This window comes from Camellia sinensis, chromosome 8 (genome assembly GCF_055761805.1).
Source record: "Camellia sinensis isolate YWXY chromosome 8, ASM5576180v1, whole genome shotgun sequence".
NCBI classification, from domain to species: domain Eukaryota; kingdom Viridiplantae; phylum Streptophyta; class Magnoliopsida; order Ericales; family Theaceae; genus Camellia; species Camellia sinensis.
The window spans coordinates 140,315,868-140,326,854 of NC_138968.1; the positions used below are offsets into that span (position 1 = coordinate 140,315,868).

The window sequence follows — 10,987 nt, forward strand, 5'->3', positions numbered from 1 at the left end:
TCCCATTGAGACATTATCTAACAATGTTTACATAAAGCATTGTCTTCATATCCAAATCTCCACCACCACTTCACCAGCAAACAATCATTTACATTGACACCTGATATCACATCACCACTTAATAGTGTAATTGTTTTTATCTTTCCAACTCATCCCATTAACATTCCACATTTATATTGTGGAATTTATCATGCTTACAATGGAGATATATAATTTGTTTGAAAAGTTGAAGATCAACTTTTTTTGGAATTATTAGAATATAAGCTGTCCAAATTTTTAGCTATCTGTGTGTTTTTTTTTTCCCCTTTATTTTCCAAATTAGAATCCATTATGGTTACAAACATAATTTTTAGAATCCTCAATTTGCATGAAGGAAACATAGTTTGAAAAATAAATAAATAAATAAATAAATGGATCAGATTCAGGTTGTGAAAAATCCAGTATGTTTATAGATCTACACATGTAGATGTTGTTGTGGTATTACCGTTGAAATAAATTTTTTCTCCTTTCCTTACACACCACCGTCAAATATCCAAAATTATCATATATCTGTTTAATAAATTTTTTCTCCTTTCCTAACAAACCACACCACCGTCAGTGCAATTAGTTCGTTTGGTTCTTCTTCTTCTTCTTTTTCTTCTTCTTAGAGAACAACGGTCTTGATTAATTATTTTTTGGGTTGGTTTGAAAAGTGGCATTTTTAGTAATTTTTTAATTTTTTGACTAAAATATGAGTTAAAAAAATAGAATGAAGGAGAAGGATTTTTTAATTATTATTTTTATATAAGTTAAATACTTTTTTAATAATTTTTTTGGTTAAAATAACTTCAATAAGGTCTCTGTCTTTTAAAAATTTCATGTTGATATATATCTGACCAATGACAAGAATAATAATTTTAAGGATAATTAAAATTAGATACGCACACGACTACATAATCTCTTTACCTATGTGATCATTTCTATTTCATCTGGTACAAGAAGATAAATAGTTTTGGATACAAAGATTTACCTATGAATGGTGGGGCAAAAATAATTGATTCTAAATTTCAAGAGAAGTCAATCTAATTACCTTATAATTTACCAAATAATAATATAGCTATATGGTCCACTGTAATTGTTGTTTCTTTGCTATTTCCGTTGATTATTTTTTTTAATCAACGAAAAGAACATATATATTTAAAATTTTCATATGCTAGAGGCTACTTATTGAGTCATCGTCACTGTTACTATTTTACTATTTCCATTGTCATTGTCATTACTACTTTGATATTCCTTATCTATTGCAATACACATCTTTATTTTTCTATTAAACTAGATAAGGATTGAAAAATTGTCACTATGTTTCTCAGGTCTTTTTCAACAATCGAAAACATAAACCAAAAAAGTCAAAAATCTTCGCTACATATCAATAAATAATTAATTAGTAAAACACCACGCCATGGTTAGGGGTGGTCATTGGCTTGGTGATCTAAGCATTGTAGCTTTATACTATTAAGACTTGATGTAAATATTTTAGTCCATAATTCTGAATTAGCTTGAAATTATGAACTTATTTATTTTTGAACTAGGATTGGAATAGAATTCTAACCTATGCTAGTCCGGCCATTTGTATATTTATTCTACTTTTTATATTATTTGGTTACATGTAAATTATAAAACATTAAAAAAAATAACAATAATATACATATTCTTTTTTTAGAATTTAATTCAAACATTTGCTATAAAGTCCAAATTCAAATATTTGTTAATTGGGCCAAATTCATTTAATAGTCCTGACCAAAATTTTTTTAATAATCCATATATCAAGCTAAGTAAGTGGATTAAAATTAATTATTATTATTATTTTTTTTACTCTCAGTTTTATCAACAAAAAATGATGGGTTAGAGTCTTCAAACCGTTGTTGGAGTCTTCTAACGGTCAATTCAGTTAGTACTAAAACAAAACAAAACTAGTCATATTATTCTAGATTTTATTCATGTCTAAATTTTTAGATGCCAAACCAAACTAACCTGTTGTAGTTCACCTTGGTTCAGGTTAGAATAGTGGTTCAGTCATATTTACACAAGTAATTTATTCCTTTATTTATAAAATATAATATCAACTTCAATCTTATATCATCAAAAATTTATAATATATTATATATAATTAGTAGTTGGCAGACGCATCAGATTAAAAAAAAAATGACAATCAAGTGATAAAGGTCTTCTTTATCCAATCGAAGTTGATTTCAAAGAATGCTAAATTTGGTCTTCATGAATAATATAGGTAGATACATAATAAGCAAGTCTCGAATATTACACTAGAACAAAAAAATAAAAATAAAGGGTAAAACTAACAATTATTCCTTTTAATTTTTACCAAATTTTTAGTGTGACCCCCAAACCTTTTTTTTTTTGCTATTATTATTATTATTTAAATCGTCTAACTTTGTTTTAATTTTCAATATGACCCTCCAATGTTGACTTTTTCTTTTTTTTTTTTTTTTTTTTGGAGTACTAATCATCACATTATATTAGATACAAAACTTAATAACATCAATTGTCAGTTTATGTGCTGGTTGAATTACATTCCTTCTTACCTTACAAATACTAACATATTTAAATTGTTTACTATAATTAATAATATCACTAACTAGATACATAATTTTCCAATCTTGTACTTCCTTCTTGTGCTGAAGCATGGTGACCAATACTTGACAATCTGTTTGGATAGTTAACCCTTCAATCCCTGCATCCTTTGCCCACCTTGAGGCTTCCCAATATGCCATTGCCTCAGCTGCCAACGGAGTAGGGAGAGGCTGCACAGCTAAAGCCTGTTGATATAGTTTGTGACCCCCAGAATTCAGGCATATCCATGCAATACCTGCATCTGTAGTAGTTGTTTTCCATGCACCATCAATTAGAATCACTGAATGTGAGAAACAATGCCTGCACTTCTATTTAAGCTGTCTCTGTTTTAATTTTTAATCACTACAGGAAATATCAGTTATGGAGGCGTATTTTTAACGGCGTTTTTTAAAACGTCACTTTTTGTAATATTTAACGGCGTTTCATAAACGTCGCATTTTTCTCTAATCAAAACGACGCCGTTTCATGAATAGAAGACGTTTATAAACGCCTTGAAATGGCTTTGTCTCACACGCTCCCTCCCCCTCTTTCACCTTTATTTTGAATCTGACTCTCACTCTCGCTCTCACTCTCACTTTCACTCGCTCTCTCTCTCTCTCTCTCTCTCTCTGAAAATCGAAATCGATTTAGATCGGTGACAGCAAACTTGTGAGTGTTCATCAGAGCCATTTCCAAGATCTTACATCGGTGATTCATCAAAGCCATTTCGAAGTTCTCTCTCAAAATCGATTCAGATCGGTGAATCGATTCAGATCAGTGAGCGACTGTCTCTCTCTCTCTCTCTGTGCTGTCTAAACCCTAATTATCTCTGTCAGTTCAGCTCTGTGATTCAGAGATTCAGTTCGGTCTCAGCGAAACAGATCGGTGATTCATCAGAGTCATTTCAGTTCTCTCTCGAAATCAAAATCGAAATCAAATTTCATCTCAGCGATTCAGATCGGTGAGCTCCATTGTCTCTCTCTCTCTCTCTCTCTCTCTCTCGCTCAAGCTGAACTGATATTTGAATCATGTTACATGTCCTGTTGAATCAAGCTGAACTGATATTTGAATTAATCTGAACTGATATTTGAATCATGTTATATGTCCTGTTGAATCAAGCTGAACTGATTTGAATTAATCTGAACTGATATTTGATTCTGACCTGAATATAAATATATAAGTATATATATAGCTGAAGTCATTCTTGTACAACTATTTGGAATAAATTAATTTGGGTTCATATATTGGGAACACTCTGCTAATTACTTTAATAATTTAATAATGGCAGCAAGAACACTCTGCTAATTACATTATTAATTGTAAAAAGTATATATTTGCAATTTTTTTTTTTTGGGGGTCAAAAACAAAATCAACATATTAAGATATTTTTATTCATGATTTTAGAAAGAAATATTTAAGATTTACATGAGCCCATCAACATAATAAGGCTTTTTCTAAACTTGCCAAACCAGCCCTTAAGCTTCTTTTTTTGGACTTGCAGTGTCTCATAATTGATGAATCCAACAGGATATTGGAAGCAAACTTTGAAGAAGAAATGAAGCAAATTATTAAGATTCTGCCAAAGGTAAATCATATTTTAGTCATTTGTATTATTGACTGTAATGTGGTACAGGGTGTCATGCCAGCTATTATGAATCAAGGCCTTATATGATATGAAATTGTTTTAGCACCTTATTTCATTAAATTAATATCATGTGATTGTTTTTATTCTCCCTGCATAATTTAATTGGAAAATCTAAAAAATCTTCTGAATTGAAAGATTCTTGTTCAATTTTTTGAATTGAAAAAATGATGTAGGCTGTTCTATATCTATTTGAAACTTCTTTTTTTTTTTCAAAATATACGCCTCGTGAATGATTTTTTTCCTCCTGATGAAGATAATTGCGCATTTTACCTTTTTGAGTCATATGGTTTAGATTATACAAACATGCCAATTGATATGATTTCCCAAAGGGAGTGAATGAATGACCTGGGAAGGAAAATCTAATGTTTGAGAGATTGTTGCTTTCTGCATTGCCTTGTTGATTCCTTCACCTGGGATCAATTTTCTGGCTGCGTTTCACCCCTGAAGCTTCATAATTGATTTTAAAATGTGTTAATTTGTTCCTGCAGTAACTGAAATGCTTCAAGTTTACTTCTTGTCACCTATACAAATGTTATACAAGTGTATATTTGGTGTCTTTCATTGTGTCTGAATTAATTGAGATGTTATCTGATGTGCAGAAGAGGCAAACAGCTCTATTCTTAGCTACCCAGACTAAGAATGTATTTCTGTACATGCTTTTATTGTTTCCGTTGTTTATTTAGATTGTAAACATTCATTGTTTTGAACTCAATATTTTTTTTATTTATCAATATCTCTGAATTCTTTTCTTTATAGAAACTCTCACAGTGAATAAAATTCTGATAAGACTTTCCTAATTTTGTTGCTTGAACATTGCAAGTGTTTCCAACACCAAAATTATAAATTCTGTGTTTACGGAAGCTTAAGCCGAAATATTTATAAATTTTCAGGTTGAGGATCTTGCTCGGTTATCGTTTTAAACAACTCCTGTCTATATTGATGTGGATGATGGACGGAAGAAGGTAAATTAATCGTTGGAATTTATTCAATGTGTTGTGATTTTCTTCAGTCCCCGCTTCTAGAACCTGATAAGATGTCTGCTATTATAGGTCACTAATGAAGGGCTGCAGCAAGGCTATTGTGTTGTGCCAAGTGCCAAGAGATTTATTCTTTTGTATTCCTTCTTGAAGAGGAATCTCTCAAAGAAAGTGATGGTTTTCTTCTCTTCATGTAACTCAGTCAAGTTCCACTCTGAACTTCTCAGATACATTCATGTAGATTGCTTTGATATCCATGGAAAAGCAAAAGCAGCAGAGACGTACATCCACTTTTTTTGACTTCTGCAAAGCAGAGAAGGGCATCTTATTATGTACTGATGTTGCTGCTCGCGGTCTTGATATTCCTGCAGTGGTATGTTACTTTCTTTTGCTTGTTGGTGTTGAATATGGTATGCCAGCAATGATAGTCCTCAACCCCAAACAGAAAGAAAAAAATGAGGAAGGGATTTATAGCAGTTAAAAACTTTTGCACCTTTAGATGATAAATGAAATTAATTCTGCCAAGCATGCCATGGTGATGTCTGCTGTTAGTTGGCATTGCTGTGAAATTTTATTTTTCTATTTATTTCAGTTAACTCTGTATAAAACTGTTTACAAGCATCTAATTTACTACCATGAGATGTATGAAAAGGTTGCAAAAATTGTCTACAAGGAACACTGGAAAAGTACCAATTGTTATGACTGAACTATTTCATTTCAAGATGGAATCTATAATAGTTCATGTTGATTCATTTTCTTTATCTTCTCTACTAATAGGACTGGATTCTGCAGTATGATCCCCCAGATGAGCCCAAGGTGCTTAGCTTTTTTCCTTGGTTAAAACAGAACACATGAAATATCATATATACGTATATAATTCATCATGTTTAAAAATAATAGGACCCACAATAACACATGAAAGCAACATATATAGGTTGTAAATATAGTAGTCCTAAATGGTAATATTAAATTATTTCTCACTATTCCATGCCATTTCTTCTATAACAAATTCTCAGGTAGTGTTTGGTTCGTTTGGATGAGTGATAGGTCATTCCATTAAGAGACCAAGGAATGAACATCCCGTTACATTCTACTTTCATTCCAATAAAGCAAACATAGCATTACTTCTCCCAAATATATCGTTTTATCTTTTCATTTACTAGGAATGTAGTGTTTAGTTCACTAGAACGAAATAGAATGGAATGAAATGATCTTCCTCCTTTACCCTTCTTACAAAATGACTATTTCTTTACAATTTGTGAATGATGATTATGGTGGTGCTTCTAACTCACACGAGATCTTCTGTTTCTATTTTTTTTCAAACCTAATTTCATTGATTCTAATCATGTGGTAGAGATGAAGTTTGGAATAGAGAACTAGGAGATGAGCATAGTGGATCCTGTCTCCATGTGACATTAATTGCAATGCTACATCTATTGTTTTAGATGTTGATTCATTCCTGATGTGCAGGTGGATGACAAGTACCAATACTCAATTGAGGACAAAGATAATCAGGTTCACGGGTGGATATGCTTTGACCAGCCTGTGGGGTTCTGGCAAATCACACCCAGCAATGAGTTCCGAACCGGTGGACCCTTCAAACAAGACCTAACCTCCCATGTCAACCCAACAACCCTTGCTGTAAGTGACAACCCATACCCATTTTTACTTTCAAATAATTACATGATCCATGTTGATTTCACTAATTTGTATTAATGCTTTTGGTGATTATCTCCAATTGATACATAATCTTGATCAAAATTGCATGTGTATCAGATATTTGTCACTTCTCATTATGCCGGACCAGATCTTATAGTAAAATTTGAACCTGGTGACATATGGAAAAAAGGTTTTCGGTCCGGTTTTTATCTATCTTAATTCTGTACCGGATGAAAATAATGTGTAAGTGGTAGCACTGCGCTCTTGTATGGGGCCATGTTCCACCTAGATGAATGCATTGCTGCTAACACTACATTTCATGCACTTTTCTATGAAAAGTTTCTGTGCTTACAGCATTTTTATTGATATAAATAACATAAATATAGGGAGTTTTTTTTTAAGGTGAATAAGAAATTTCTGCAATTTTTTCTTCAGATGAATATTGAGGTCCAGAGCTGGCCCTACAATTTCTCAGCATCACACTCCTTCCCACCTAAAATTTGTTCCACCTAAAATTTTTTTTTAAAATTTTTTTCTTCAGATGAATAAGATTGGTTCTTTGCTCAAGTAACCAGGTACACTTCTTCCACATATATGATGTCTATTTCTTTTCAGTCATTACACTCCTTCCCAAAAGGTTGAAAATTAATACATTCTTTAGACAATGTATGAGAATGTGTTTTGTTTGATACAATCTGCTTCACTGCTATATATATATTGATTCACGTATCACATGAAATGGTAAACTGTGTCCTGTTGCTAATGCTTCCTTTCTTTGCCTAGTACTTACATGGGTTAAAGGTGGTTATAGTAATTAGGGATGGCAAAAATCGATCTGGTTAACCGCCTGACCCTTCTCAACCCTAATGGGACGGGTTTGGAGTTTTTTTAGTATGATGAGTTGGGTTTTGGGTGGAATAAAGAATCAAATCGTGTTTGGTGCGGGTTTTGGACGAGGAAGGATAACCCAATCTAGATCTATAAATTTTTCAGGTCTGAGCTTTACAATTGTTCTTCTGACATAGGTTGAGCAAAAAAGGAAAGAAGCGCTTTCCAGAACAGGCGAAGAGAGTCAATCAGCTTTAGAGAGTTCACTACAAGATGTTGTATCACGTTATAGTTTCATGGATCTTTGGCCTTGCTCTTCTAAGGATATGGATCATTTGGCACGGCAAGAGGTACTTATTAAGTTACCATTTTTCTTAGTTCAATCCATAAAATTAGCATTGTCAACGTTAATATTAGTCGTCTTTAAGTAATAATAAACTGGTTACCATTGTCAGGCTTTTCCTTCATCCTCTTCCTTCTTCCAAGTTACCATTGTCAACGTTAATATTAGTCGTCTTTAAGTAATAATAAACTGGTTACATTGTAGAACTCCTTTTGGCTGCTCTATTTCTTTAGGTTGCGTACGTGATTACCATTTCAAGTTCTAAGGGCAAAAGCCTTCTTACTTGAAGGAATCCAATATGTAATTCTTCTGAATAGGAATTTTTGGCCTGGTTGTTACTTTTGTGTCTGGTTATGCCATTATGAGTTAATACTTTCTGAATTCCAAGATTACCTCCTAATAGGAAAAAAACTAATGCCTCATTCTTAATGGAAATGGAAAATTGACAATATTGTTTGTGAACTGTAATATTCTGTAGCTTAGCTAATGTTACGAACACTTGGTGTATGGACTTTAAATTAATACACTTAAATAGTCTAAATTCACATGTACAGATTTTAAGGGGATAAGCAAAACTTTGTGACTGATTATTTCTACAGTTTTTTAACCATCTATCTTTCTTGTTTTTATTTTTATTTTTTTCAAATTTCTTACGAACTGAAGTCAACTATATGTGAGGGATGCTGATGAATCCGATGGATTCATTTCTTTGGGAACTTATGCTTCATGCTCTCAAACTTAACAATTGACCAATGCACTGTGCATCTTCCTAAATGACCCTTTCTGAATTTTGGACTGATGGCTGTTCTTAGCTCTTGCTCTTCGTTGAAAAAAAAAGCGAGAAGATATTAGGATTTTTAGTTCCAAGTAGTCGTTTATCATTTCATTGCTGGCAGGAAGCTGATTGAATGGGTGATTTGTACACCTTCTGTTTATGCAATAGGATGACTTTGAAGTATCTGCAATTATTGGGAAGGATCCAATTACCTGCTGCCTTGGCATTATTTTCTTTGGGAACTTCTGCTTCATCCATTAATGTGTATTTGAGGGAATCAACTTGAGCTAGAAACATGTGAATCACACACACACACACATATATATAGCATAAAAGAGTAATTGCTAATTTGACTGTGAAACAATCAAATGTTTCCCGACAGCTACAAAAGAGATATAATAGTTATGCATATGAAGGGATTGGCTGCCTTTTTTCATTCAATACCGGATGGATAGATAACATGAATCCCTATCATTGGGAGGAGAATGGAGTAGATTCTTTCAACCCTTTTTGGAAATAGTGCTTCTGCCTATCTCTTAATCCTAGAAAAATGGGTACCACTCTGTTTCTTTCAGCTGGATAATGAATTGAACTCGAGCTCTTCTTCTATATGATTTAGATGCAATGGTTCAGGACTGGCGAAAGTTAATCCAGATGAATACTGCTTATTTTATTTATCAGAGAGAAATGCGATTTGGACTGCATTGTTGTTTTATGGTTTCCTCCTTCAGGAAGTCCCTTGTAAAATTGCATTCAGAATTTTAATTTTATTTATTTATTTATTTTTTTTGGTAATCCAGTTTGCTGTATTGGAACTGGAAATGCACTGTTGTTTTCTCTAGACTCTTTTGATGAAGTTAATGATAAAAATTTGCCAATCTAGCCATAAAATGTTGATTTGGTTTATGTTAGTGTAGCAAAATTTACGTTAGGTGCTTCATGCAAATGTTGCATCATCACTCTCTCCTGGTGGAGAAAATCTTGCTAGGTCCCTATTTTCACCTTATATGAATAAACAATGCATTTAAAAATATGCATAAACAATGTGATTAAAGAATATGGAAGCCTTATTTCTTATTATTTTTTTAAATACCTACTTTGAGTCTATAGCTGGTTGAAAAGTCATAGTTATCCAAGTGGCAAAGGGATTAAACTCTGGAATAAATTGTAAATTGAGATATTTTAAGTTTGACTATTGATAGTAGTTGTTGAGCTCAACTGATATTTGTGATTTACTGTGATTTACAGTGATTGTAGGTATTCGGAGTTTACTATGCAGAGTTGGATCCAATTTGGCGCTGTCTTATGGAGGTTTCTTGGATTGAAATTACATATTTGTAATTACATATTTGTAAATCGATTATAAGCTCAGCAAAATAGTCTATCTGGGGGTTCGAGCTAGAGAATTGTTTGACTGGAAAACTATGCTTTAGAGGTTTTAATGTTGCTCCTCATGAATTACACATTCTTTATACTCAAACCTTTTTGCTGTTTGTTTAATTTTCTGAATTGCGCTAGTGGGTAATTTTTTTGGTTTTGAAATGTGCCTGGTCGGTTTTGCAGGTGATGACCAATGGGAGGTTTAAAAGTGTAAGGCATAGAGTTATAGGGAACAGTTTGAAATCAAGGGTTTCAATGATATATTTTGGAGGACCACCATTGAGTGAAAAGATAGCCCCATTGCCTTCACTCATGGAAGGAGAAGACAGCTTGTACAAAGAGTTTACATGGTTTGAATACAAAAAATCTGCATACAAGTCTAGACTTGCTGATAATAGGTTGGGCCTGTTTGAGAAAATTGCAGCCTCATAATCTTTTCCGCTTTGTCCCCACCTTATTAAGGAAATGGTTTTTTCAAGTCTCAAAAAATTAGGGTTTTAGAATAGTTTGATCAAATCTGAAAGTTTTGTACTCTCTCTCTCTCTCTCTCTCTCTCTGTTTCTGTTATTTACCTTTTTTTTGTTTTTTGTTTTTTCCCTCTTTGTTTTCATACTTCATGTAACTACTCTACTTGTTATTAACAGAAGTTCATTGATCATGTAACCATTATGAAATGTAGAAGCTTTTTCATGATATGATTGAGAATCAATCAAATGATCATATTCAGTAATCTCACAAAAGTAGTAGTTAAAAAAAAAAAAAAAAACTATTGC

At 32.7% G+C, this 10,987-nt stretch overlaps 1 protein-coding gene across 1 annotated transcript; it reads left to right on the top strand.

Moving 5' to 3' along the window:
• Positions 1 to 3,220: 3,220 nt before the first annotated feature.
• LOC145797155 (uncharacterized) lies at positions 3,221 to 9,895 on the top strand. Its single transcript, XM_082883587.1, has 6 exons — positions 3,221 to 3,568; positions 4,109 to 4,192; positions 5,073 to 5,214; positions 5,302 to 5,602; positions 6,700 to 6,870; positions 7,006 to 9,895. Exons 4-6 carry the CDS (start codon positions 5,486 to 5,488, stop codon positions 7,105 to 7,107), a joined length of 390 nt encoding a protein of 129 aa, XP_082739713.1. The 5' UTR covers positions 3,221 to 3,568; positions 4,109 to 4,192; positions 5,073 to 5,214; positions 5,302 to 5,485; the 3' UTR covers positions 7,108 to 9,895.
• Positions 9,896 to 10,987: the final 1,092 nt, after the last annotated feature.

Coding starts and splice junctions, on each gene's coding strand:
- LOC145797155 (XM_082883587.1), top strand. CDS start 5,486: ATGGAAAAGCAAAAGCAGCAGAGACGTACATCCACTTTTTTTGACTTC. Junction 5,603..6,699: donor GTCTTGATATTCCTGCAGTG/GTATGTTACTTT, acceptor CCTGATGTGCAG/GTGGATGACAAGTACCAATA. Junction 6,871..7,005: donor TCAACCCAACAACCCTTGCT/GTAAGTGACAAC, acceptor CATGTGTATCAG/ATATTTGTCACTTCTCATTA.